Source organism: Phallusia mammillata, chromosome 7, assembly GCF_965637545.1.
Source record: "Phallusia mammillata chromosome 7, kaPhaMamm4.hap1.1, whole genome shotgun sequence".
NCBI classification, from domain to species: domain Eukaryota; kingdom Metazoa; phylum Chordata; class Ascidiacea; order Phlebobranchia; family Ascidiidae; genus Phallusia; species Phallusia mammillata.
This window is the reverse complement of record NC_137258.1, coordinates 15083531-15108736: the sequence shown is the minus strand read 5'-3', so window position 1 is coordinate 15108736 and position 25206 is coordinate 15083531. Positions and strand designations below refer to the sequence as shown.

Here is a 25206-nt window from a genome sequence, read left to right as displayed (position 1 = left end):
ACAGACGAATCCGGTTAATTGTATAATCCGTTTAATAGCTTATGGATCGTAAATAATCATTTGCTAACAAAATTCCAGTTAACAGGATACTGATTAATTGCACAGTTTTTAAACGAAAAGTGCGAAAAACTGGAATGTGAGTTTTAATGCAAAAGGTTTGCTCGCTTGAATCACATGTGATAGATTGTAAGTTTAAAAGTGTGACGTATTTTACTAAGTGAAATAAGAAGGGCATTTCTCTTCCTCTTTATTCTTTCCTTTCCACTTCCACTCTTCCAGTTTAAACAACATATTTCTTACCATTTTCCCTTCGCACAAACTCGTCTATAGCCTTGTGGGTAATAATTTAAAAAACCTGCTTCATAACAAACGGGACGGCAAAAGATAGGCCCAGTAGTGACGCTATTACCATAAAGCATTGTCACAAATGTGCGTCGAGGGTGGCAATTTGTGCAGTGTCTGTACATAGCATTTCTTAAAACACAATTTTGCGTACGGTCAAAAATATAACATCACGTTCTTCACTATGGGGGCATTGATTTAATTCTAAGACGGTAATATATTCTATTCTAGACTCACAAACAAAGAGTGCAACCATTTTCGGTGCACGTGTCGCGAGAATGAGACATTGTCTTTAAAACTTTCTCTTCTTTTTTAACAACATAGAAAAAAAATCGTGAACAATAAACCGTAACAGCTATTCTAGGGCAAACCTGAATCTATAAGAGAAAACGACTGAACGAGAAGATGCTATTTTTTCAAAGGCAGTGTCAAAAAAGTATGTGCGGCGTGTTTGCAGTGTTGTAGAGTGCGTAAAATCATATTCTGCGCCTTAGAGTGACCGTTAATCTGGAACTGAGCTATCCTGGGATACAAAAAAAGAGGAACATGTTTGTCACATGAGTGCCCGAGTAACGTCATTTCATCTGAGAAATTGCAAATGAGCAACTATTTCAACAACATTTGCTGTTTATTAGAATACAAATGCTTGGCAAATTGATTATGCAATAACCAGAATCGTCTGCATGCCCAAAAGCGTATTTAACAATAAAGTAATTTAAGCAAGGATCTAAAAAACCCAAAAACATTACCTACCACTTAGGGTTGGTAAAGGGTGAGTTGCGTATAGGTGAAATATCGGGCATCACAGCACTCTCATCAAAAACTCGCTGGTGACTATTAGAAAATATGTTTCGTACAGGATCTAGAATGAACACGGTAAAACAATACTTAAGATTTGTTACATTACAACTTTTTTGCACTGGCTATTGCATTTTTGCTGTCATGATCATCTCAATATTATATTTTCTGTACGAGCAATGTTGAAAGTAACAAAACACTAAACCAAATAATTTATTTATTAACTAGAAGGGTGGCTTGGCACACTTTGCCATTGCATATACACTATAACCTATTTTGAAACGTTAATATATTCCCTACACTTAATTTATAATGGGTCCCATATTAGCCACCGTGTTATATAACCTTAGTCGTTTCTGCAAGAAGAATCTCATGGGTCCACACACATGCAAAGTTGATAATAATGCATTTCAAGAGATAACCATGAAAAAGTTTGGTGTTGTAAGGCAAAACACATTGATCAGTAGTGGGATTAAATAATAATGCTACTAAAAGTAGAAACTATACAAATCTGATTCAATTCAAATTCTACAGCTGTCCAAATTTGATTTAATTTCAACATTGTTGAAGTCCATTTTAGGGGGCTAATGTAGGGTTGCTATATCTGAGTAGGCAAAATTCTGGGCGGTTTCAATAAATATTTTAGGGGACACCAAACATGCGTTATATCGCAGGTTGTTACATATTACCAACCCAAACAGTCCTATTTTTGACAAAATAGCGTTACTATCACAAAGACAAACTTGCAGTTTTGTTTCACAATGAGAAGTTACAAAACAGAAAGTTTCACAGGATCTGGTCTTTTAGCTAGTGATGCACCCAAGTTTCGGTTGGCCGAAACATTTCGGCCGAATACGCTGTTTTTCGATGTTTCGGCTTCGGCCAGAACATTTTTGAAAATTCGGCCGATACAAAACTTTTCGATTGCATGGAATTACTGCAGTCGTTCTCAAACTTTTTTAGCATGAGGCGCATTAAAGAATTAAAATTCCCCTTGGCGGCACACTTCGCAGGCAAACATAACATAACTTGTTCAAAGAATGTTAATATTTAACTTTATTGTTGTGGGTAAGGATGCTTTTTATTACCAAGAACTAAAATATGAGCTTTGAAACGTTGTCATGTACATCAATATTTCATCATAAGGTCCTAAAACACCAGAGAATGTTTGCACTTTAAAATAGGGGATATTTCGCGGCACACTTGGAAATCTCTCACGTCACACGACTGTGTCGCTGCACACAGTTTGCGAATCACTGAATTAATGCCTAAACTATCATTTCCGACAATACGAAACGTCACAAATTAACTAATTTTTGTGTCTATAAAATACGAGCTACGCTGTCTGCAAAATAATTTTTAGTGGCGCTTCCGCATTGAGAAAGTGATTTTTATTTGTCATAATTCACTTCACTCGCATCAACGACACAACGTTCAGTTGAACACACCCATATAAACGGGGATTTTAGTTTCGGCCTGATTCGGCCGAAATTATTCAGCCTTGTGGCCGAATACTCGGTTTCGGCCCGAACCTTTTTAGGCGGGTTCGGTGCATCACTACTTTTAACATTTGTTAGCTTACAAGATGCAAAAAACACCAATAGCCTTTATTTTGCTACACTGCTAAAAAACTCATTTTAGAGGGCTGGCGGGATAAATGCTGGGGTTATCAAGACAGATGAAGCAGAATGCACACCTTCCTATAACTATATCTACCATCTGTGCAAGTTTCATCCTAACAATTACACATTTCATGACAAAACGAGTAGGACAAACTTTGAGAAGAAAAAAACAAACAAACAAATCCAGTAAAATCAATATGTGTCCCCTGCAGGGAAGAGATCTGGCACATGCTAATTTTTATTTTTAAGAAAATATTTAAACAATTTAAACATGTGGTTACAGCTATATCTCAAAAATAGGTTTTTACAACAGTAGAAAAAAATAACAAACTTACATATAGGTGATGCATGTGGAGATAACTCTTCATTGATAATTGGCCTTTTGCAGTTATCTACAGAACCACTGAAACTTAAATGATGGCCCACAGTAGAACTGGATGAGATCTGATGCTTTTGGGTGCAACATAAAAAAAGTAAAAATTTTCTTTCTTTCTTCATTGGCGTCGATTCCCGGGGTGGCAGGGGTGGCGTGCCTCCCCACTAAGAATCTCTGGGGTGGCAGCCATTATAAAATAGTTATGCTGCCACCCCAGAAATTGCCTGGCGGTATTTATATTCGTGCATTATAGATATGCGTTTTTTTGGACATGCGCTCTTTTTAATGGTTGTTATACTTCGAGTATGTGCAAGACAAGCTACGCAAAATCCCTATTGTTTTTAAACAACACATGGGGAAAACCCATTTTGCGCTACTCGCTTTAGCGATTTTCATCAAGTTTGCTCAGCCAGAGCAATTCTGGACAGGACAGATGACATGATGTTGGTTTGTATATATTCTGGAGGTGAACTGGCAGTTCGAGATTATATTGTTACATAGAGTGATCCATGTTCATGCGTGAGAAATATAATTGTTCAAAACTGAACATGTAAAATTAATTTAATTTACAGAAATTAATTTACAGATCTCTGTTTTAGTATCACAAGCCAGGTTTGCTGTTTGTGCGTTATGTTACCTTTTAAACCACGCTACTTCTTTAGGGATAAAAAACGCAAGCACGAGATACACTTTTCCTGCCACAAACAGTGTCCACTGCAGCCTTTACATCACAAACGTATGTGACATCATAACTTGGTGTCACTTCCGAGCACATTTGCCAGTACAGATTTATGTTCGTGTTTCTGCCCTGTCAATATTCGCGAAAGCCACTTACAAACCTTAACGGGTAACATTGTGTTTTGATCATGTAACAAACCACCTTTCTTCACCAAATGTTGCCACACCACAAAAGATTTTTTTTGCTGAAAAACCGACGCCTATGGTAGTGGGGTAAATGATAGTGCTACGGTTAAAACAAAAATCGACACCTATAAGTGGCACACTCTGGAACAGTGGTTCTTAACCTTTTTATAGCGGCCGAACCCCTACGATATTCTTCAGCCTTTGGTCGAACCCCAAGTCAACCCATTTTGTTTGGTCGGTCATAATTAGTTTTTGTTTAAACGTAGTGGCAAAAGTTACTGTTTGTCATTTTGTTAAATTCTGACATCATAATACAAGCAACTTGTTTGAGGATTGCTTTAATTCCGGCAATTTTTAGTTTTTCCCCCAAATGAAGCATTGTATTTTTAGGATCTGTACACTAACATGAAAAAGATGAAGTAATAAGTTTTTGCTGCCAACAAAAAATTTCGTTGTTTTTCTGCTTACGAACAACGCGAACAATTGTTACGTCATAAAAAGGAAAGAAAACCTTAGTGCAGGGTTGCACAACCATTTTGCTAGGAGGGCCGCGTCGCAGATTCTTATTTTACCAACGGCCGCCATTTACCTGCTTATTTTTATTTTAAAATACTTGGTTTATATCATGTATTTACCATCTAATAGCGCCCAAAAAGCCAAGATTAATTTCTAGCTCGGTGCATAGATTGAGCTGCACAGCGAGGAGATCAGTCTTAAGTGTTCATGATTTCACAATCTATATTGTGATGCTTGTGGTACCTGTTTCGTTCGCATTGTTGGCACACAATAGGCGTACAAAAAGTATGACACATATGGTTATTAGGCTGGTAATACTCTTTTTAGTACCACAAAAACTGTTTAGAGCAGTTTAAAACACCCCTGCCTAAGTTTAACCTTCCAGTGTTTGATATTGAGCAAATACAAATTGCCGTTTTTAGCGACTATAGACCCTAAAGTTTGACAAAAAAGAGTATTTGTATTGTACTTCAAAAATACCTTCGATCGAACCCCAAGGGTTAAGAACCACTGCTCTGGAAGCTGTCCAAATTTCATTCAATTCAGACAGGGTTGAACAAAACAATCGACAACTACAAATAGCACACTTCATAAACTGTTGAAATTGTATCCAATTCAGACATTGCTTAAAACATTCACCCATTTTAGGGGGCTAGAGGGGTAAACATTGGGGCTACAGGGTTAAACACAACAACTGACACCTAAAAATGACAAATTATACAAGCTGTCCAAATTGCATTTAATTACGACACTATTGGGGGTTCTACACCCAAAAGTATAAAATATGAAATTACAATGACCCAATCAACAGTCGTCTATGTTTTTATCCAAATCGGCTAATGTTTAAATTTCTGACCACTAGAGGTGTTTTAGCAACATTTGTTAACGCTTCTGATGTCATAGGGCTGTTAACACCCCTCTAACTGGCATGTGCAAAAACACCCACCAAGTAATGCACAAACACAAGTAGCATATGTTGTGTTACCTTAATTATACTATTACACCACAGAAATCTTTCGTTTGTGGTGCGCAGCAACATACAAAAATGTTTTACATTTTGGGGGCCAGCGGGGTAAATACTGGGGTAATTGATTCAAACAAAGCAGACGGCACATCTACATAACTATATCTACCATCTGTGAAAGTGTGGTTTCATCCAAATCCACCAAAGATTTCATGCCAAAAGTGCATGGAAAAGCTTCGGCGGAAAAAAGAAAAAAAACAGAGTGAAATCAAGATGTGTCCCCTTCAGGGAAGGGGATCCGTAATTACGAACAAAAACAATATGTGTCCCCTTCAGGGAAGGGGACCCATAAAGAGACTGAATTTAAATACCTATCTGGCACACCACTGTAGCATAAACAAACAAGAGGAACGAATATTACATAGTAAAACTGTTCCAACAATAAACTTACAGTTGGTTCAGGATCTGAAAGACAAGGATACCATTCAGAGTCATCTGTGTCCTCAACATTTTCTTGAAAAAATAATTTTCTTCGAAGAGAGGAGGTTGTCAGTCCCTACACATATAATTTTTACTTATAGGCCATAACAAATGACTAGTGAATATTGATACACAGATTTGATTTAATATGCTGTTTTGTCCTAAATTTCTAAGATATGATGGTAGCATAAACTAGAAGGGTGGCTTAGCACATTTTGTTGTTGCATTTACACTAAAACATTAATATATTTCCTATGCATATTTCGTATTGGGTCCCATATTAGCCATCGTCTTTTATAACCTTAATCGTTTCTGCAGGCAGAAACTCATGGGCCCCCACACATGCAAAGTTGAAAATAATGCATTTCAAGAGATAACCATAAGAAAGTCGGGTGTTGTAAGGTAAAACACAGTGATCGGCACTGGGCTTAAATAATAATACTATGTAGAGTACAAACTATAAAATTAGATTCACCCCAGATATTGTTTGAAGTCTGTCCTATTTAACGTTTTAAAAAACCGACCTATTTTAGGGGGCTAGTAGGGTAACTAATTGGGTTCGACACACAAACTACAAAAACATAAAACCACAATGACTCAATCAATACTACTGCAAAATTTCAGCCCAATCCGCCAATGTTTAAAGTTTCGGCCACTAGAGGTGTTTTGAGCAACAACCGTTAATGTTTCTGACGTCATAGGGCTGTTAACAACCCGTTAACTGCTATGGCGCAAAAACGTCCATCAAGCAACCCACAATGCCCCAATGAGTAACATCCAACCGGTTGCCCTTGTAATACTATTACGCCACAAAAATCTTTCGTTTGTGGTGCCCAGTAACATACAAATGCGTTTTACACTTTGGGGGCTAGTGGGGTAAATGTTGGGGCTACAGGGTTGAACACAACAATCGACACCTATAAATGGCATACTATACATGCTATCCAAATTTCAACCAATTCTGACACTGTTTAAAAAGTCACCCATTTTAGGGGGCTAGCGGGGTAAATACTGGGGTTATCAGGACAAACAAAGTGGGGTGCACATCTACATAACTATATCTACCATATGTGTAAATTTCACCCAAATCCATCAAACATTTGATGGAAAAACAAGTCGGACAAACTTTGGGTAAAAAATACCCATTTTAGGGGACTAACGGGGCAAATACTGGGGCTATCAACAAAAACAAAGTGGGATGCACATCTACATAACTATATCTACCATCTGTGTAAATTTCACCCAAATCCGTCAAACAATTGATGGAAAAACGAGTCGGACAAACTTTGGGAAGAAAATAACCCATTTTAGGGGGCTAGCGGGGTAAATACTGGGGTTATCAACAAAAACAAAGTGGAATGCACATCTACATCACTACATCTACCATCTGTGTAAATTTGTTTTATTTCCTATTTAACAATTTATTGTATACACCATCTGACCTGCTGACATGATTGTGCCTTACAAAAACGAATGGGTCCCCACAGACGCGTATAGGCAATTAAGTAACGGTAGTAATATGATATGAATATTTTTAAACTCTGAAGAAAAACTAGAAAGGTGGCTTTCTAATATAATTCCATTTTAAAAATTCTATATCCTATTTACCAATTCACTATACACATCATTTAATCTACACATATAATTTTTGCAAACAAACACGAATGGATATCCACACACATGTTTGTGTGGATTTCTGGTAAACAAATGTTCCAGTTAGCTCATTCGGCGTCAAACTTCAGGAGGATCAAATTTGAATTAATATTTAACATCTGTGTAAATTTAAATAAATTTGAAGCACTCTTTCTCGACCAAACACGTTCAACAAACGAAATAAAAAACGGACAAAACCAAAACTTATACATACCAAAATGAACAAACTGTCCAAATTTTATACAATTAAGACATTGTTTAAAAATTCACCCATTTTAGGGGCTAGTGGGGTAAATATTGGGCTGTAGGGTGAAACACAACAATTGACACCTATGAATGGCAAAATCAACATTTGTCAAAATTTTATCCAATTCGGACACTGCTAAAAATGTATCCATTTTAGGGTGTGTCCCCTTCAGGTATGTGTTCCCTTCAGGGAGGGGACCCATAAAAACACTTGACACCTCGACAAAAGCAATATTTTGTTGTATATTGCAATAAAGCTATTGAACTATTTCTGTCTGTTTAAACGACATATTTTTCGACCAAAACAGCATTTTTAAAGGTTATGTGGTAAAATGTTTGTGTATGCATGGAGGCATTGTTTCGCATCATGCAGAGTTGGCTCATTAACACTTCAATCAACTCCTCTCTTTCCCTCATGTCAGGCATGCCCCTTGCAAGGGACACTGATTGACTCTGCCTTGTAGACAAACATTATATGTATTGTCTGCCACCCAATATATTTGACACCTGTCATTGTGACACAAATAACTAAAAACATCACAGCTCTATCCCAGAGAGAACGTAGTCCGGTGGCATGCGTAGTCATGCATGAAGCAGAATTCATTTCCGAGCCTAAGCCAACCAATCGCTTCTGTAGGATTTGATTGTCTGGCAAGGGACCTCTCTCTGCCTGACAGAATGTCCAGTGAACACATATTAGGGGTTGTAAAGGTTACCACTTGGCGGATTGGGCTAAAATTTTAAACATCAAACAAGGAACCCACTACCAACATTTGTTTAAAATGTCAGCACAATGTACTTTAGTCAGCATAGCCATTTTTGGGCCTGTGTATGAACCACTGTGTCATTCCAGGTTAACCTTTGGGAAGATCACTTTTGGATAACTAACTAACATCTGTGTAAATTTGAATAAGTGTAAAGCATGCTTTTGGGTCAAATGCGTGGAACAAACCAGCGTTACACGGAAAAAAATACGAACAAAAACATATATCCCCTCCACCTTCAGGGAAGGGGGACCCATAACAATCACTTAAGGTTTAGTATTTATGTAATGCTGACTAAAACATTAGCATACATCATTAAAATTGTATTCATGCATTATCAAACGAAAGCAAAATTCTTTCAAATATCATGGCGGAGGGAAATCCAGCATTTAAGTACAAGTGACAAATTGCCCAATGTCAACAAAAAAGACGCAATAACCTCAACAGGAGCAGTGTTGGTTTGTGAATGAAGAGAATATTTCTTTAGAAGCGTCTCAACATCCACATTCCAGGGAAAGGACAAAGTTGTTTGTGTAGCAACTGCAAACAATCAATGCAATACTTTGAAAAACAAATTGCATACAATTACCAGGCCAAAATGACAGGTAATACGTGCAAATTATTCAGATATCACCTAATTCAGATGAAGTAAAAAAATAACTTTAGGGCTAACAGAGAGACTTATAAACACTTTAATTTACCCACCACCATGGTACATACTACTCCAAAAGTTTTATCCAATCTTAACATTGTTTAAAGGGTGTTATAGAGCCAAACACAACATTTGGGGTAACAGGATAAGCACTGGGGTTATCAGATTAAACCAGTGGTTCTCAAACTCGGTTTTCGGGGCTGCATGCCGCTCCCAACTACTTATTTTGCAGCTCGCTGATTTTCTTAAGCTTTCGTTTTTTTTGTGGCTCCCTACACACTTAAAAAATACCATTTGGCCCCAACAATAAAAAATTTGAGAACCACTGGGTTAAACAATACAGAAGACATATCCTCATGGCTGTAATTACAACCTGTAAAAGTATTACCCCAAATCCCGCCCACAAAATATTCCGACAAACTGTAGGAAAAAAATTGGAAACTGAAAAACGGAACTATAAAAACATGATGGACTAATAAGATCGCAGTACTTAAGCAAGTATAGCCATTTTTTAAACTAGAAAGGTGGCTTTCTGATATCCTTCCATTTTATATATTCTATACGATATTTACCAATTTACTATACACATCATTTGATCTACACATATGATTGTTTTTGCAAGCAAAAACGAATGGGTCCCCACATGTGTGTTTGTGCGGATTTATGGTAAACAAACATCCTGGTTATTTTTAAATTCTTAAGAAAAAACTTAACCAACATTAGCAATAACCCAGATTTAAAAGTTTTGTCCGTATTTTTTTGCATCATTATTGTCATATAATTACAAAAAACAGTAAATAAGAACGGGGAAAACACTTTTAATTTATTCTCGTGCTTTGACCTTGATATTGTCGCTCAAGGTCAGTTTTTAAACACAATTTTCCAAAACTGGAAATGTGCTTGATAACTTAATAAAACGACATAGCATAGCTGCGCAAAAACAGCTGATTTCTAATCACCGACACGACTGTCTCGTAAAATGTCCGTCCGGACGTCAAGCAGAGCACTCCCGCTGCATTCACCCGCTTTAATCGTAAACAAGTGAATTACTCCCTGGGGAGTTCAGACTTCTATCTGACTGACAGTGTACACATATTATGGGCTGTCAAAGTAACTATTTGGCCGAATAAGGCAAAAATTTAAATACTAAACGGGAATTAGAAAAGTGGCTTTCTGATATACTTCAATTTTATATATTCTATACAATATTTACCAATTTACTATACTATACACAATTGTACAGACGAATCCGGTTAATCGTATAATCCGTTTAATTGCATCACAATTAAAAATCCCAAACCGTCGCCCATCGTTTGTTAAGAAAATCGTCCGGTTAATCGCATAAACCGGATATTCGCATCGATTTTCAACGAAATATGCGATTAACCGGATTGATGATCTCTATGTGAAAGTCGAACAGACCGAGTTTTTGGAATAAAAAACGACGATATGATAGTAAAATTCTCCGGAGGTAATGTACGCGAAAAAGACGTAGATGCGTGTTTGCATTCTACACCAAATAACGCATATAATTTTGAAAATGACACGTCTCGACCATAAAATATTTTGGAAAAGTTATTAGGAGATTAAATCGGCGTTCAGTTTACAGCTGTGCGATAACAAGAAGTCGTTATCTCACAGCCGTGCACATTGATCCTTTTTTATTGGCTTATCTAATCGCCAATAGTGATATATCAAGCGTTTAAATAAAGAGTTCAATGTGTTAAAATTACGAAACTGGTGTTCCGGCAAAGACGCTGATTGTAATTTCTTACTAAGTGCGAACTGCACCGAATTCGAAGTATTAAACTATATTGAAATTTAAACAATGTTAAATGTAAAACAAATGTTAAAAAATGTTTTCTGTTATATTGTTCATTACCCTCCAAACACGTAATGGTTGTAAAAAATGTTAGATCGCAAGTAATCACACCATGTTGTTTACATTCACGTAATTGGTAACGTGCCAACGACTGACATATTTTATGTCTTCTATTCGTGACCTTGCGCAACTTATCAGGTAGAACACCGATTAAGAAAGGCATTTATTCTTCTAGTATTTGTTGCTGCTTTAAATTTTTGAAGCAACGATCACACGTTGATCACGTGACAGTCACGCTAGTCTTGCAGCTGCAGTTTTGCTGAGTAAGCTAGAAAGTAGCGCCACAATCTGAGTCGTTAAAGTTTTGCTAAAATCAATTATTCTTTTTGTCAATTGGATAACGGGCTATAATAGAAACTGATGCAGCTCGCCTTAGTGCTCTTGCGCTGTGGAATGTGCCAAAATTGTAAGTTTGTAAGTTTCGGTCGTGTACTTTCGGGTTTGGGCTTGATTACAAATATGCACCTAGCACTTTGCCGCTTAACGCGTTGGTTTGAACTAGAAAACGAAATAGGTTAGAAACAACAGGCCATTTTACGTGTATATTAGGCGTGAGGCCTGGCACATTTATAAGGGAAACTACCCAAAACAAGACTAAAACGTCATAAAAATAAACCGTCTTTATAGGAAATTTCCAAAATTTAAATGTTGGGCCCCTTAGCTACGATGCGATTTAACATATCTTTTCAAATAAACCTGACTGCAAGAGAAAGCACAAATCAAGCGAACTGTGTCGTGTGCGCCAGTTAAGAGTGTGTGTGCGCGTTTCTACTGTTTCTTTAACACACTTAGGCGATTGCACCATAGCCACGACAGTTAGGAAGCATGACGTCATGCATTGCGCTTAGAGTAATAAGTCTAGTTTTGACTTCAGAGTACTTTTTCAATTCTCGGCAACAAAAGAGAGAAAAAACTGCTTCGTTGCCATAGTTGAGCGTCACTGCAACTTTGTTTCAGCTGGGGAAGTGAAAATGAGCACTTTTGTTAACGGCGTGTCTTGTTTACATAGCAACCGGATTATCGCATAATCCGGTTAATCGCATCAAATACCTTGGCAAATCGATGATGCGATTAACCGGATTCGTCTGTATCTACATGTATGATTGTTTTTGCAAGCAAAAACGAATGGGTCCCCACACGCGTGTTTATGCATATTTACGGTAAACCTATGTTGCGGTTATTTTTAGATTCTTAAGGACAATTTTTTTAAGCATCAACTTAACTTTAAAAGTTCTTTTCCGTATTCTTTTTGCATCATTATTGTCATATAATTACAAAAAATCGGTGAAAAAAGAACGGGGAAAATACTTTTAATTTAATCTCTTGCTTTGACCTTGATATTGTCGTTTAAGTTCAGTTTTTAAACACATATTTTCCTAGAAAACTGTTATATTAGACATTATATAAAAAAATTCGTTTGCTACAAAGGTATACAAAACAACTTGTTTTTCACTCAACTTTGTTTCGCAAAAACGACCGTTTAATGACCTTTTGACACTGTTTTTAACAGCATGCAGTCCTTAGTGTTTAACAATACCGTTCAGCCTAATTTATACATCACGTAAGTACTGATTCTTGAATTGATTTGTCAAAAATAAAGAAGATACGTTATGACGAAAAATTCTTAACTGTGTTGTAATGCCTACAAGTTGACCTTTAGTGACCCGTGGTTATGCGACGGCCAAGCTGACAACGAGAATTTAAAGACCATTTATCGCGGCGTTTGAAAAAGTTAAGTTTATTTTTTCATTTTTATGTTGATCAACGACGTTTTGCCTGACATAAACGAAACCGAAGTACGTTTATCGAGTTTAAATTACGTCTTAGGTGTAAAAACTTCGCCAAAACTGAAAATGGGAGTGATAACTCAATAAAACGACACAGCATTGCTACACAAAAAAACAGCTGATGTCTAATCACCCAAACCACTGTCTCGTAAAACGTCTGTCCGGACGTCAAGCTGAGCACTCCCACTCTGCCGCCTTAATCATAAACCAGTGAATTCCTCCCTTGGGACTTATATCTGACTGATAGCGTACACATATCATGGGTTGTAAAGGTAACTGGCAAAATTTTAAATACTAAACGAATACCCTGCTTAAACAATTGTTATTTTTTTTAAATATTTCTGCACCATAGGGCTTGTATTTCTGCCTTAAAACTAATACTGATTATTTCGGGGTTTAAAGGGTGAAAAATAGGTGCATCCGAAAAAAAGATACAAAATTCTTTAAAAAACCTTACATTGCACCAAACAACAAAACATGAAACTCCAAGACGCTTTACTTTAGTCAGTACAACGGTTTTAAAAATTTTACGTTTTGGGGGCCTGTGGGTGAACCCCTGGGCCAATCGGGGTCAAACTTCAGGAGAATCAAATTTGGATTATTAACTAACATCTTTGTAAATTTGAATAAATTTAAAGCACTCTTTCTTGACCAAACACGTCTCACAAGCAAGCGTTACTGAAACCGATTATTTCAGGGTATAAAGGGTGAAAATGGGTAAATCCGAAAAAAAGATACAAAATTCTTTAAAAAACCTTACATTGCACCAAACAACAAAGCAAGAAACTCCAAGACGCTGTACTTTAGTCAGTACAGCCGTTTTAAAAATTTTACGCCTGTGGGTGAACCGCTGGGTCAATCGGGGTTAAACTTCAGGAGGATAAAATTTGGATTATTAACTAACATCTCTGTAAATTTGAATAAACTTAAAGCACTCTTTCTTGACCAAACGCGTCTCACAAACCAGCGTTAGACAGAAAAAAGAAAAATAAGGACAAAAACAATACTGCAAACAATGTTTGACATTTCAGCACATTAGGGCTTGTATTTTTGGCCTAAAACTTATCATTTTGGGGTTTAAGGGGTAAAACGGGTGAATCCAATAAAAAGTTCAAAATTCTTTAGAATACCTTACATTGCACCAACCAACAAAGCATGAAACTCTCAGATTATGTACTTTAGTCAGTACAGTCGTTTTATTTTTTTCATTTTGGGGGCCTTTGGGTGAACTGCTGGGGAGTTTGGGGTCAAACTTCAGGAGGATCAAATTTGGATTAATAACTAACATCTGTCCAAATTTAAATAAATTTAAAGCACTCTTTCTTGACCAAAAGCATTTAACAAACCAGGGTTAGACAGAAATGAATATTTGGGGGTTTAAGGGGTGAAACTGGGTGAATCGAAAAAAAGATATAAAATTCTTTGAACATCTTATATTGCACCAAACAACAAAGCATTTTACTCAGAGATGCTGTACTTTAGTAAGCATAGCCGTTTTCAAAAAAATACGTTTTGTGGGCCTGTGGGTGAACCGCTGGGTTATTCAGGGTCAAACTTCAGGAGGATCAAATTTGGATTAATAACTAACATCTGTCCAAATTTGAATAAATTTGAAGCACTCTTTCTTGACCAAACGCGTATAACAAACCAGCATTAGACAAAAAAAAAGAAGAAAAAAAATACAGACAAAAACAATATATATTTCCCCTTCAGGGAAGGGGACCCATAATTTATTTTATGTGGGTAAATAGCTGGCCCAAAATTCGAGAGGATCAGCTTTGAGCAACTACCTATCATATTCATGTGTTTAAATTTCAGAAAGTTCAAATGTTTACTTATTGGTTTCATATTCTGGAAACATAGTTTTATACTTACCATCTGTGGAAGATGCTGCAGCCTTCGGTTGGGTGTGAAATTGATTTAGAGATCTAAACACATTGAAAAACTTCTTAAAAATTAACATGTACAGACGAATCCGGTTAATCGCATAATCCGTTTAATTGCATCACAATTAAAAATCCCAAACCGTCGCCCATCGTTTGTTAAGAAAATCGTCCGGTTAATCGCATAAACCGGATATTCGCATCGATTTTCAACGAAATATGCGATTAACCGGATTGATGATCTCTATGTGAAAGTCGAACAGCCCGAGTATTTGGAATAAAAAACGACGATATGATAGTAAAATCCTCCGGAGGTAATGTACGCGAAAAAGACGTAGATGCATTTTTGCATTCCACACCAAATAACGCGTTCAACGTTGAAAATGACACGTCTCGACCATAAAATATTTTGGAAAAGTTATTAGAAGATTAAATCGGCGTTGAGTGTACCGCTGTGCGATAACAAGGAGTCGTTATCTCACAGTCGTGCACATTGATCCTTTTTTATTGGCTTATCTAATCGCCAATAGTTTAAATCAAAAAGAAACGTGTTAAAATTACGAAACTGGTGTTCCGGCAAAGACGCTGATTGTAATTTCTTACTAAGTGCGAACTGCACCAAATTCGAAGTGTTAAACTGTATTGAAATTTAAACAAGGTTAAATGTAAAACAAATGTTTAAAAATGTTTTCTGTTATATTGTTCATGACCCGCCAAACATGTAATGGTTGTAAAAAATGTTAGCAAGTAATCACACCATGTTGTTTAGATTCGCGTAGTTGGTAACGTGCCAATGATTGCCATATCTTGTCTTCTGTTCGTGACCTTGCGCAACTTATCAGGTAAAACACCGATTAAGAGAGGCATTTATTCCTGTAGTATTTGTTGCTGCTTTAAATTTTTGAAGCAGCGATCACACGTTGATCACGTGACAGTCACGCTAATCTTGCAGCTGCAGTTTTGCTGAGTAAGCTAGAAAGTAGCGCCACAATCTGAGTCGTTAAAGTTTTGCTAAAATCAAATATTCTTTTTGTCAATTGGATAATGGGTTATAATAGAAACTGATGCAGCTCGCCTTAGTGCCCTTGCGCTGCAGAATGTGCCAAAGTTTTAAGTTTAACTAGGTTTCGGTCGTGTACTTGCGGGTTTGGGCTTGTTTACAAATATGCACCTAGCACTTTGCCGCTTAACGCGTTGGTTTGAACTAGAAAACGAAATAGGTTAGAAACAACAGGCCATTTTACGTGTATATTAGGCGAGAGGCCTGGCACATTTATATAGAAAACTACCCAAAACAAGACTAAAACGTCATAAACCGTCTTCATAGGGAAGTTCCCAAATTTAAATGTTGGGCCGCTTAGCTACGATGCGATGTAACATATCTTTTCAAATAAACCTGACTGCAAGAGAAAGCACAAATCAAGCGAACTGTGGCGTGTGCGCCAATTAAGAGTGTGTGTGTGCGTTTCTACTGTTACTTTAACACACTTAGGCGATTGCACCATAGCCACGACAGTTAGGAAGCATGACGTCATGCATTGCGCTGAGAGGAGCAATTTTTTCAATTCTCGGCAACAAAAGAGAGAAAATACTGCTCCGTTGCCATAGTTGAGCGTCACGGCAACTTTGTTTCAGCTGGGGAAGTGAAAATGAGCACTTTTGTTAACGGCGTGTACTGTTTACATAGCAACCGGATTATCGCATAATCCGGTTAATCGCATCAAATACCCTTGGCAAATCGATGTGCGATTAACCGGATTCGTCTGTAGTAAAAATGGATAACATTTGACTAAAAAGCAATAAGAATATGCAACAAAGAGGTGGTTTTTCTGTATGTTGCCAATTTTTACATACTCCGTCCTATTTATGGCTAACCACATAAACAACTTTGTCACGTACCTGTTTTCACGGGTTAGCAAAAGTTTGGGACTGACACAGATAATCAAACAACAACAACAAATTCACTAGTCCGGCGCTACTTCGCAGTTATCTCTATTCCATTCTATGTATGTTTTTTTAAATCATTAGACGGGGGCGCTTATATACCTTGCATTACAATGATCAGGAAAAAAGGCGTTAACTCGTTGTGACCATGTCCTATAGATAAAACAATGAACACCGCAACAGGCAACGGCGATGCGATAAAACTAGCACAGTAGAACAATGACAACACAATAGCGCCTGCAACGATAGACTCTAGACCAGGGGTGCCCAACCCGTCGATCGCGATCGACTGGTCGATCTCGGACTGATATCAAGTCGATCGCGAGGGTTGCAAAAATTATTTTAAATAGTTGCTTTACATAGATGACTTTACTGTGTGAATCACAACGACATGTTAATAAGTTCATAAGTAGGCGCTTTGTTACGTTACACAGGTAATAGTTGCAGTAGTAATTGTTACTTTGTTCTGGTACTCGCTATGTCTTTGCTAATTTGTATTGGAATGGTAGATCTCGAGAGTTGGACTACCTCAAAAGTCGATCTTGAGTCAAAAAAGGTTGGGCACCCCTGCTCTAGACGTACAGAAATTGTCCGTGATGCGTTGTAATTGGGTCGCAGGATATTGTCATGGGGCGGTCTAGAATATTTGTGACAAACTTGCTGCATTGCATACACAAATGTCAACTGATATAAATGGTTTGCATTTTTACCTTACCTAACACCATTAATTTTTACACACGTATATACAAATTGGTTAATGAAATTAGTATGGTGCAGTCATTTTAGATTTCAAAGAAAAACTTTATTAAAACTAGACACACCTACACTATAGCCTATTCTGAAACATTTTTATACTCCCTATATATATACTTATTTTATATAGGGTCCCATATTAGCAGCTGTTTTTTGTAACATTAGTTTGCACACCTAGACATGCAAAATTGTAAATAATACATTTACAGAGATACCCATGAAAAGGTTTAGTGTTGTGGGGTTAACCACAATGGTCAATATTCTGCCTAAATAAAAATCATCCCAATCTCATTCAATTCAGACAATGTTTGAAGTTTGGCCTATTTCAAAAGGCAGATGGGGTTAATAATAGAGCTACAGGGCTAAACAGCACCGCAACAAGTAATGACTCAAATGGTGTGTCCTACAAAATGTCTAAATTTCATCTTGTTCAGGCATTTTAAACCAAACTAGAAGGGTGGCTTAGCACATTTTACCATAGCATATACACTACAATCTATTCTGCAAACTGTAATATATTCTCTATATTTATTTTTATTGGGTCCCATATTAGCCAACATTTTTATAATCTTGATTTGTTTCTGCAGGCAGAAACTCATGGGTCCCCAAAACCACAAAGTTGTAAACAGACAACCATAAGAAACGTTGCTATAAAGTCAAACACAGTAATTGGTAGTGTTACTTAAAAAAAGAAGTTATGTAAATTACAAACTGTCCAAATCTCATGCAATTGAGACATTGTTATAAGTTTGTGTGCCTAAATAGCATAAAACACTGACATCTCAAAACGGCATATTATACAAACTGTCAAAATGTATTGTTGATTAATTCACCCATTTTGGGGGGTTGGTAGGGTAAATATTAGGGCTGCAGGGTGAAACACAATATTCGACAGCTACAAATGCCAAATTCAAAAAACTATCAAAAATTCATCCAAATCGGACGTTTTATAAACAATAGGTGGCTTAAGCAGTAAATATTGGGCTACATGGTGAAACACAATAATCGATGCCCTAAAATAGCATAATGAAAAAACTGTCCAAATTGTATTCAAATCGGACATTGTTTAAAAAATCACCCATTTTAGGGGACTAGTGGGGTAAATATTGTGGCTGCAGGGTAAAACACAACAAACGATGCCCTAAAATGGCCCAATGAACAAACTGTCCGAATTTCATGAAATTCGGACATTGTTTAAAAAATCACCCATTTTAGGGGGTTAGTGGGGTAAATATTGGGGCTACAGGGTAAAACACAACAAACGATGCCCTAAAATGGCCCAATGAACAAACTGTCCAAATTTCATCCAATTCGGACATTGTTTAAAAAATCACCCATTTTAGGGGGCTAGTGGGGTAAATATTGGGGCTACAGGTTAAAACACAACAAACGATGCCCTAAAATGGCCCAATGAACAAACTGTCCGAATTTCATCTAATTCGGACATTGTTTAAAAAATCACCCATTTTAGGGGGCTAGTGGGGTAAATATTGGGGCTACAGGTTAAAACACAACAAACGATGCCCTAAAATGGCACAATGAACAAACTGTCCGAATTTCATCCAATTCGGACATTGTTTAAAAAATCACCCATTTTAGGGGGCTAGTGGGGTAAATATTGGGGCTACAGGTTAAAACACAACAAACGATGCCCTAAAATGGCACAATGAACAAACTGTCCAAATTTCATCCAATTCGGACATTGTTTAAAAAATCACCCATTTTAGGGGGCTAGTGGGGTAAATATTGGGGCTACAGGTTAAAACACAACAAACGATGCCCTAAAATGGCCCAATGAACAAACTGTCCAAATTTCATCCAATTCGGACATTGTTCAAAATTTACCCATTTTAGGGGGCTAGTGGGGTAAACACTGGGGCTATCGAGTCAAACAAAACAAATGGCACATCTACATAACCATATCTACCATCTGTGAAAGTTTCATCCAAATCCATCAAACATTTCAGGGCAAAATGGGGTGGACAAACTTCAGGGAAGAAAAAAAAAAAAAAGAAAAAAAAAAAAAAAAAAAAAAGAAATCGAGTAAAATCAAGATGTGTCCCCTTCAAGGAAGGGGACCCATAATTCACTCAATTTAGGGGATTAGTTGGGTGAATCATGTGGCAGCAGGGTTAAACACAAACAACTGGCAGCTAAATATAGCATATTTTACAAACTAACTAGAAAGGTGGCTTTCTAATATACTTTGATTTTATACATTCTATATTTGATTTTATACATTCAAACAAAAACGAATGGGTCACCACGCGAGTGTTTGTGCAGATTCACTGTAAATCATTTATGACGTCACGCGAAGTCGTACCCTACGAGTTTGACATGAAAACATAAGTTTATCTACCTGGCTATTAGTACAGAATGGTTGTGTTTCGTCCCTGGTGGGATTTAACATTGCCTCAATCATGATTTCCAACCCCACAATGAACTAGAATAGTGGTTTTCCTATATATTGCCAGTTGATATATACTACATCATATTTATCGATGTATCACATATACCATTTACCATGGGCGGATCTAGACGGGGGTGTTTGGTGTTTTGACACCACCCTCAGAAATTTGCCGGGCTCCCAATATGAAAAAGATGTGCGTTTTAAATACGCTAAACGTTCCGTTGACCGCTGCGTGATTACAAGGAGTCGTTATCTTAAAGCAGTGCGCCTTCATCGTTTTGTATTGGCTCATCTAATAGTCTATTGTGGCGTAACAAGGGTTCAAATGAAGTTTATTGCGCTGACAATACAAAAGTGATTATCCGCCAAGGACGCTGAAGTAAAAAGTGCTGACTGCACTAAATGTAATGTATTAAACTGTTTTCGCATTTAAACAATGTTAAATCCGACTAAAATGTTTCATGCTAAATTGTTTATGACCTACCAAACACGTAATTGTTTGTCACAAATATTCAATGGATAAAAATCGAACCATGTTGTTAAGGTACATGTAATTGGTAACTTGCCAATGCTTGGCATTTTTTATGCCTTGCGTAGTAACCGACTTTATTGCATTCGCAACGTTGCGCAACTAAAAAGGTTACCCTTTGTTTCAAAAAGGCGTTCAGTCCTTTTAAAGTTCTTTTAAGTAACTAATGTATTTTGATTACCTGGCAGTCACGTTTACGCAGTTTTGTTGAGTAAGCTAGATAGCAGAGCCAAGAGCGATAATTGGAAATTTTTATGATTCCGCTAAAATCTATAGTTCTTTTGTTTATTAGATAACTGGTAATAAAAGATTCCGCTCGCCTTTGCGTGCCAAAGTTGCGAGTTAGGTTGAGGTCTTGTGCTTTCTGGTTCGGACCTGCTTGCAATTCTGGATAAAGCCCTCTGTCTGCCACTTAACGCGTCGTTTTGAACTAGTAGACGATTTGCAACGAAACAAGTAACCACTTCCCGTTTGACGTTAAATTAAGTATTTAGCTTTGGCGTGAGGCGTATTGTGGTATAAACGCGTTAATTTTTTTAGCACGCATCAGAACAGAGCGATTTCAAATGTGCATCGGGGTAATAGTACTCAGGTCTCAAACCGTGGAGACGATTAAACAGCAAATGATGCGTCCATGATAATAAAACAGCTTTTCCCCAACCTAAAATCTCTGTTGCGCATTAAGCATTGCGTAATTACAAAAGTGATACCTTGCGACTGCAGCTTGTTTGGTACGTGAGTGACGTCAAGGTTATGACGTTTTTGGAAAGGGAATACAAATCGTCAGTACCGCATTAGGGAATTTCCCAAATAATTGTTGGACACCCCCCTTAAATTTTTTCTAGATGCGCCCCTGCCATTTACTATATTTATAATGGATATATATTTGGCACCTACATTTCATTGGGTCCCTATTTTCTTCCTGGCACTTTATAACATAATTGTTTCTGCAAGCATAAATAAATGGGTATGCATGCGATTTGGTAACAGTAAAAATAGGGCACAATCATTGTTAGATATTTACCAATTTACTATACACATCATTTGATCTACACATATGATTGTTTTTGCAAGCAAAAACGAATGGGTCCCCACACATGTGTTTGTGCGGAAAACAAACATCCTGGTTATATTAAGATTCTTAAGGAAAAACTTAACAAACTTTAGCCTTAACCCAACTTTTGCCCTGTAAAAGTTTTGTCCTGTTCTTTTTGCATCATAATTGTCATATAATTACAAAAACAGTAAATAAGAACAGGAAAAACACTTTCAATTTAATCTCATGCTTTGACCTTGATATTGTCAGTCAAGGTCAGTTTTTAAACACAATTTTCCAAAACTGAAAATATGCTTGATAACTTAATAAAACGACATAGCATAGCTGCGCAAAACCAGATGATTTCTAATCATCAACTCGACTGTCTCGTAAAACGTCAGTCCGGACGTCAAGCTGAGCACTCCCGCTGCATTCACCCGCCTTAATCGTAAACAAGTGAATTACTACCTTGAGAGTTGAGACTTCTATCTGACTGACAGTGTATACATATTATGGGCTGTAAAAGTAATTATTTGGCCAATTAAGGCAAATACTAAACAATCAACCTACTGCAAACAATTGTTTAACATTTCAACACAATAGGGCTTGTATTTCTGGCCTAAAACTTATTATTTTAGGGTTTAAGGGGTAAAAAATGGGTGAATTCAATAAAAAGTTACAAAATTCTTTAGAATAGCTTACATTGCACCAACCAACAAAGCATGCAACCCTTAGATTATGTACTTGGGTCAGTACAGCCGTTTTTAATTTTTTTCGTTTTGGGGGCCTGTGGCTGAACCGCTGGGTTGTTGGGGATCAAACTTCAGGAGGATCAATTTCGGAACAATAACTAACATCTGAGCAAGTTTGAATAAATTTGAAGCACTCTTTCTTGACCAAACGCATTTAACAAACCAGCGTTAGACAGAAACGAATATTTTGGGGTTTAAGGGGTGAAAATGGGTATATCTTTTTTTAAGGTACAAAATTCTTTAAAATACCTTATATTGCGCCAAACGACAAAGCATATAACTTCTAGGGAAGGGGACCCGTAATTACTGATTTTTTGCCCGCAGTTGGAAAAGCGATATTGTGTTAAAAAAATAATGATTGACGCGATTTTCGTTGGTACTAAGCAGAAAAGACATATGTTTTAAATGTGTGTTCGTAAAAAATTCGGTTTTGGCCGAATTGCAATAAATTATTTGGCAAAAACGAATCTTTGTAAAAGTGGCCGTTGCGGTTATTTTTAGATTCTTAAAGACAAATTATTAGAAAGCATTAACCCAACTTTAAAAAAAAAATCTTTCAATTAAGTCTCTTGCTTTGACCTTGATATTGTTGTCCAAGGTCAATTTTTAAACACAAATTTTCCTATAAAGCCTTAACTGTTGTATTACAGACACTATCAAATAAAAAGCAATTCGCTACTAAGGTATACATAACAAATTGTTTTTTCACTTGAAACTTTGTTTCGCAAAACGAGTACCACTGACCTGAAGTAACCTCATACGGTGCAGACGCCCAAAGACCGTTTGACACCGTTTTCAATAGCATGCAGTCCTTAGTGTTAAACAATCCTGTTTTGCCTAATTTATACATGAATATTGAATTGATTTGTCAAAAAATGGAGAATCTACGTTATGACGAAAACCCGTTCTTAACTGTGCTTATAATGCCTACAAGTTGATCTTTAGTGACCCGTGGTCATGTCGCGGCCAAACTGACAACAAGAACTTATAGATAATAAACCTTGCGAAAAAATCAAGTTTATTTTTTCATCTTTATGTTGATCAACAAAGTTTTGCTTGACATATATGAAACCGAAGCACGGATATCGAGTTTAAATCAGGTCTTAGGTGTGACACCTTCGCCAAAACTGAAAATGCTCATGATAACTTAGTAAAACGACATGGCATTGCTGCGCAAATGCAGCTGATTTCTAATCACCGAAACGACTGTCTCGTAAAACGTCTATCCGTTGTCAAGCTGAGCTCGCTTGCTCTGCACTAAAACACCTTAATCGTAAAGCGGTGAATCACCCCCTTGGGACCTCTGTCTGCTTGACAGTCTGTACATATTATGGGTTGCAAAGGTTATTATTTGGTTGGCACCAATCAACAAGCATATAACTCCTAGATGATGTACTTTAGTCAGTACAGCCGTTTTAAAAATTTTACGTTTTAGGGAACTGTGGGTGAACCGCTGGATTATTCAGGATCAAACTTAAGAAGGATCAAATTCGAATTAATAACTAACATCTGTTTAAATTTGAAGCACTCTTTCTTGACCAAACCAACGCTAGACAGAAAAAATAAAAAAAATACAGACAAAAACAATATATGAAAAACAATACCCATAATAAATACCACACAATCTGCACATTGCTTAAAAATCACCCATTTTCAGAGACAAATGGGGTAAATATTGGAGCTACAGGGTAAAACACAACAATTGAAGACTCAAAATGGTAGATTCCATAAACTGTCCAAATTAAAAACAATTTGGGCGTGATTACAAGAACCACCCCAAACAACTGCACAAAAATTCAGCACATTTGGGTTGTACTTCTGACCTAATAGACTGGTAAACCAAACAAAAAACAGTATTTCAGGTAAAGAGGTGAAAATAGGCGGCTAAAAGAAACAAGAGCAACTTAAAATACTTTCCCATGCACCAACCAACAAAGTATAAACTCTTGAATCATGCTTTTTAGTAGTTGTGTTAAAGATTTCACCTTTGGGGGTTCTGTGAGCAAAAATATTATTATTTGGGGCTCAAAAAGAAAAATATTTGGACAAAAACAACATGTGTCCGCTTCTGGAAACAAGACCCATAATTATGTAAACTCCCCAACTGTGGCCATTTTTTAATGTAATGGTTTGGGGGCCTCTAAGTTAGCTGCTAAGTCAACCAGAGTTAACCACTTTGGAAAGAAATACTTTGGCTAAATAACTTTGACCGGTGTATATTTGAAAGTGCTTAGCACTCTTTCATAGCAGGGAACAATATGAGTCCCCTCCAGTGAAGGGGACCTATAGTGCTAAAACAACTATAGTACTATTCTTGGGTAGGGATGTTCAAAGGAGAATAGCTCGGTATTCTAGAACAATTGTTTTGAATCTATTTCTTATATCATTATGAGAAAATCCATTTTTGAAAGCTTGCACTAAAACAACTGCCTAATGCCCTAAAATGTACAGAGACATAAAGAAATTGGAAATCAGCATAATAACAAATACAAATTTTAGTGGTGATTTTTTTAACTCGGTGATTTTTATTGCCTTTAGTCAGAATATAAGCAAGTGGGGTAAAAAAAAATGTTTTTGAAACTTTGTTGCCAAACTTTTATGTTTGGCAACAAAGGGACAGTTTTTCTTTCCAATAAAGCTAAAGGGAATACTTTCATAATAATGTGACAAGTTTTTCATTTTGATGTAAAACAAAAGAAATAGTTGACAAAACTGTTGTTTTTTTTTGGCAGGTGGAACTTTAATTAAAATATATGAACTTAATGAACCATCTTAAAGTCAAAGATAAAAAAAAATTCATTAATATCTTTGTCACAATGAACAACCAAAAAAACAAACCAAACTTACAGCAGTTAGCAAACTGTTTGTGAACTAGTTAAACACTTTCAAATTGGTGCTAAGCATAGGCGTCGATTTAGGGGTGACATGTCTCCCCTCATGAAAAAACAGGGTT

The 25206-nt window shown here is 36.8% G+C and overlaps 1 protein-coding gene across 3 annotated transcripts in view; it reads right to left on the bottom strand.

Annotated features, from left to right (window-relative positions):
- LOC145239716 (uncharacterized) overlaps positions 1–25206 on the bottom strand; it is a 40076-nt gene that overhangs the window by 600 nt on the left and 14270 nt on the right. For 2 of the 3 annotated variants that reach the window (XM_080103114.1, XM_080103116.1), the window contains 5 exons: positions 14822–14874; positions 9065–9165; positions 5934–6038; positions 3098–3212; positions 1096–1204 (listed from right to left, as the gene is read on the bottom strand). In XM_080103114.1, the coding sequence (XP_079959240.1) occupies positions 1096–1204; positions 3098–3212; positions 5934–6038; positions 9065–9165; positions 14822–14874 (483 nt within the window). Of the gene's footprint in view, position 1; positions 866–1095; positions 1205–3097; positions 3213–5933; positions 6039–9064; positions 9166–14821; positions 14875–25206 lie in introns of those variants that run through there. The other variant, XM_080103115.1, reaches the window with a different exon arrangement.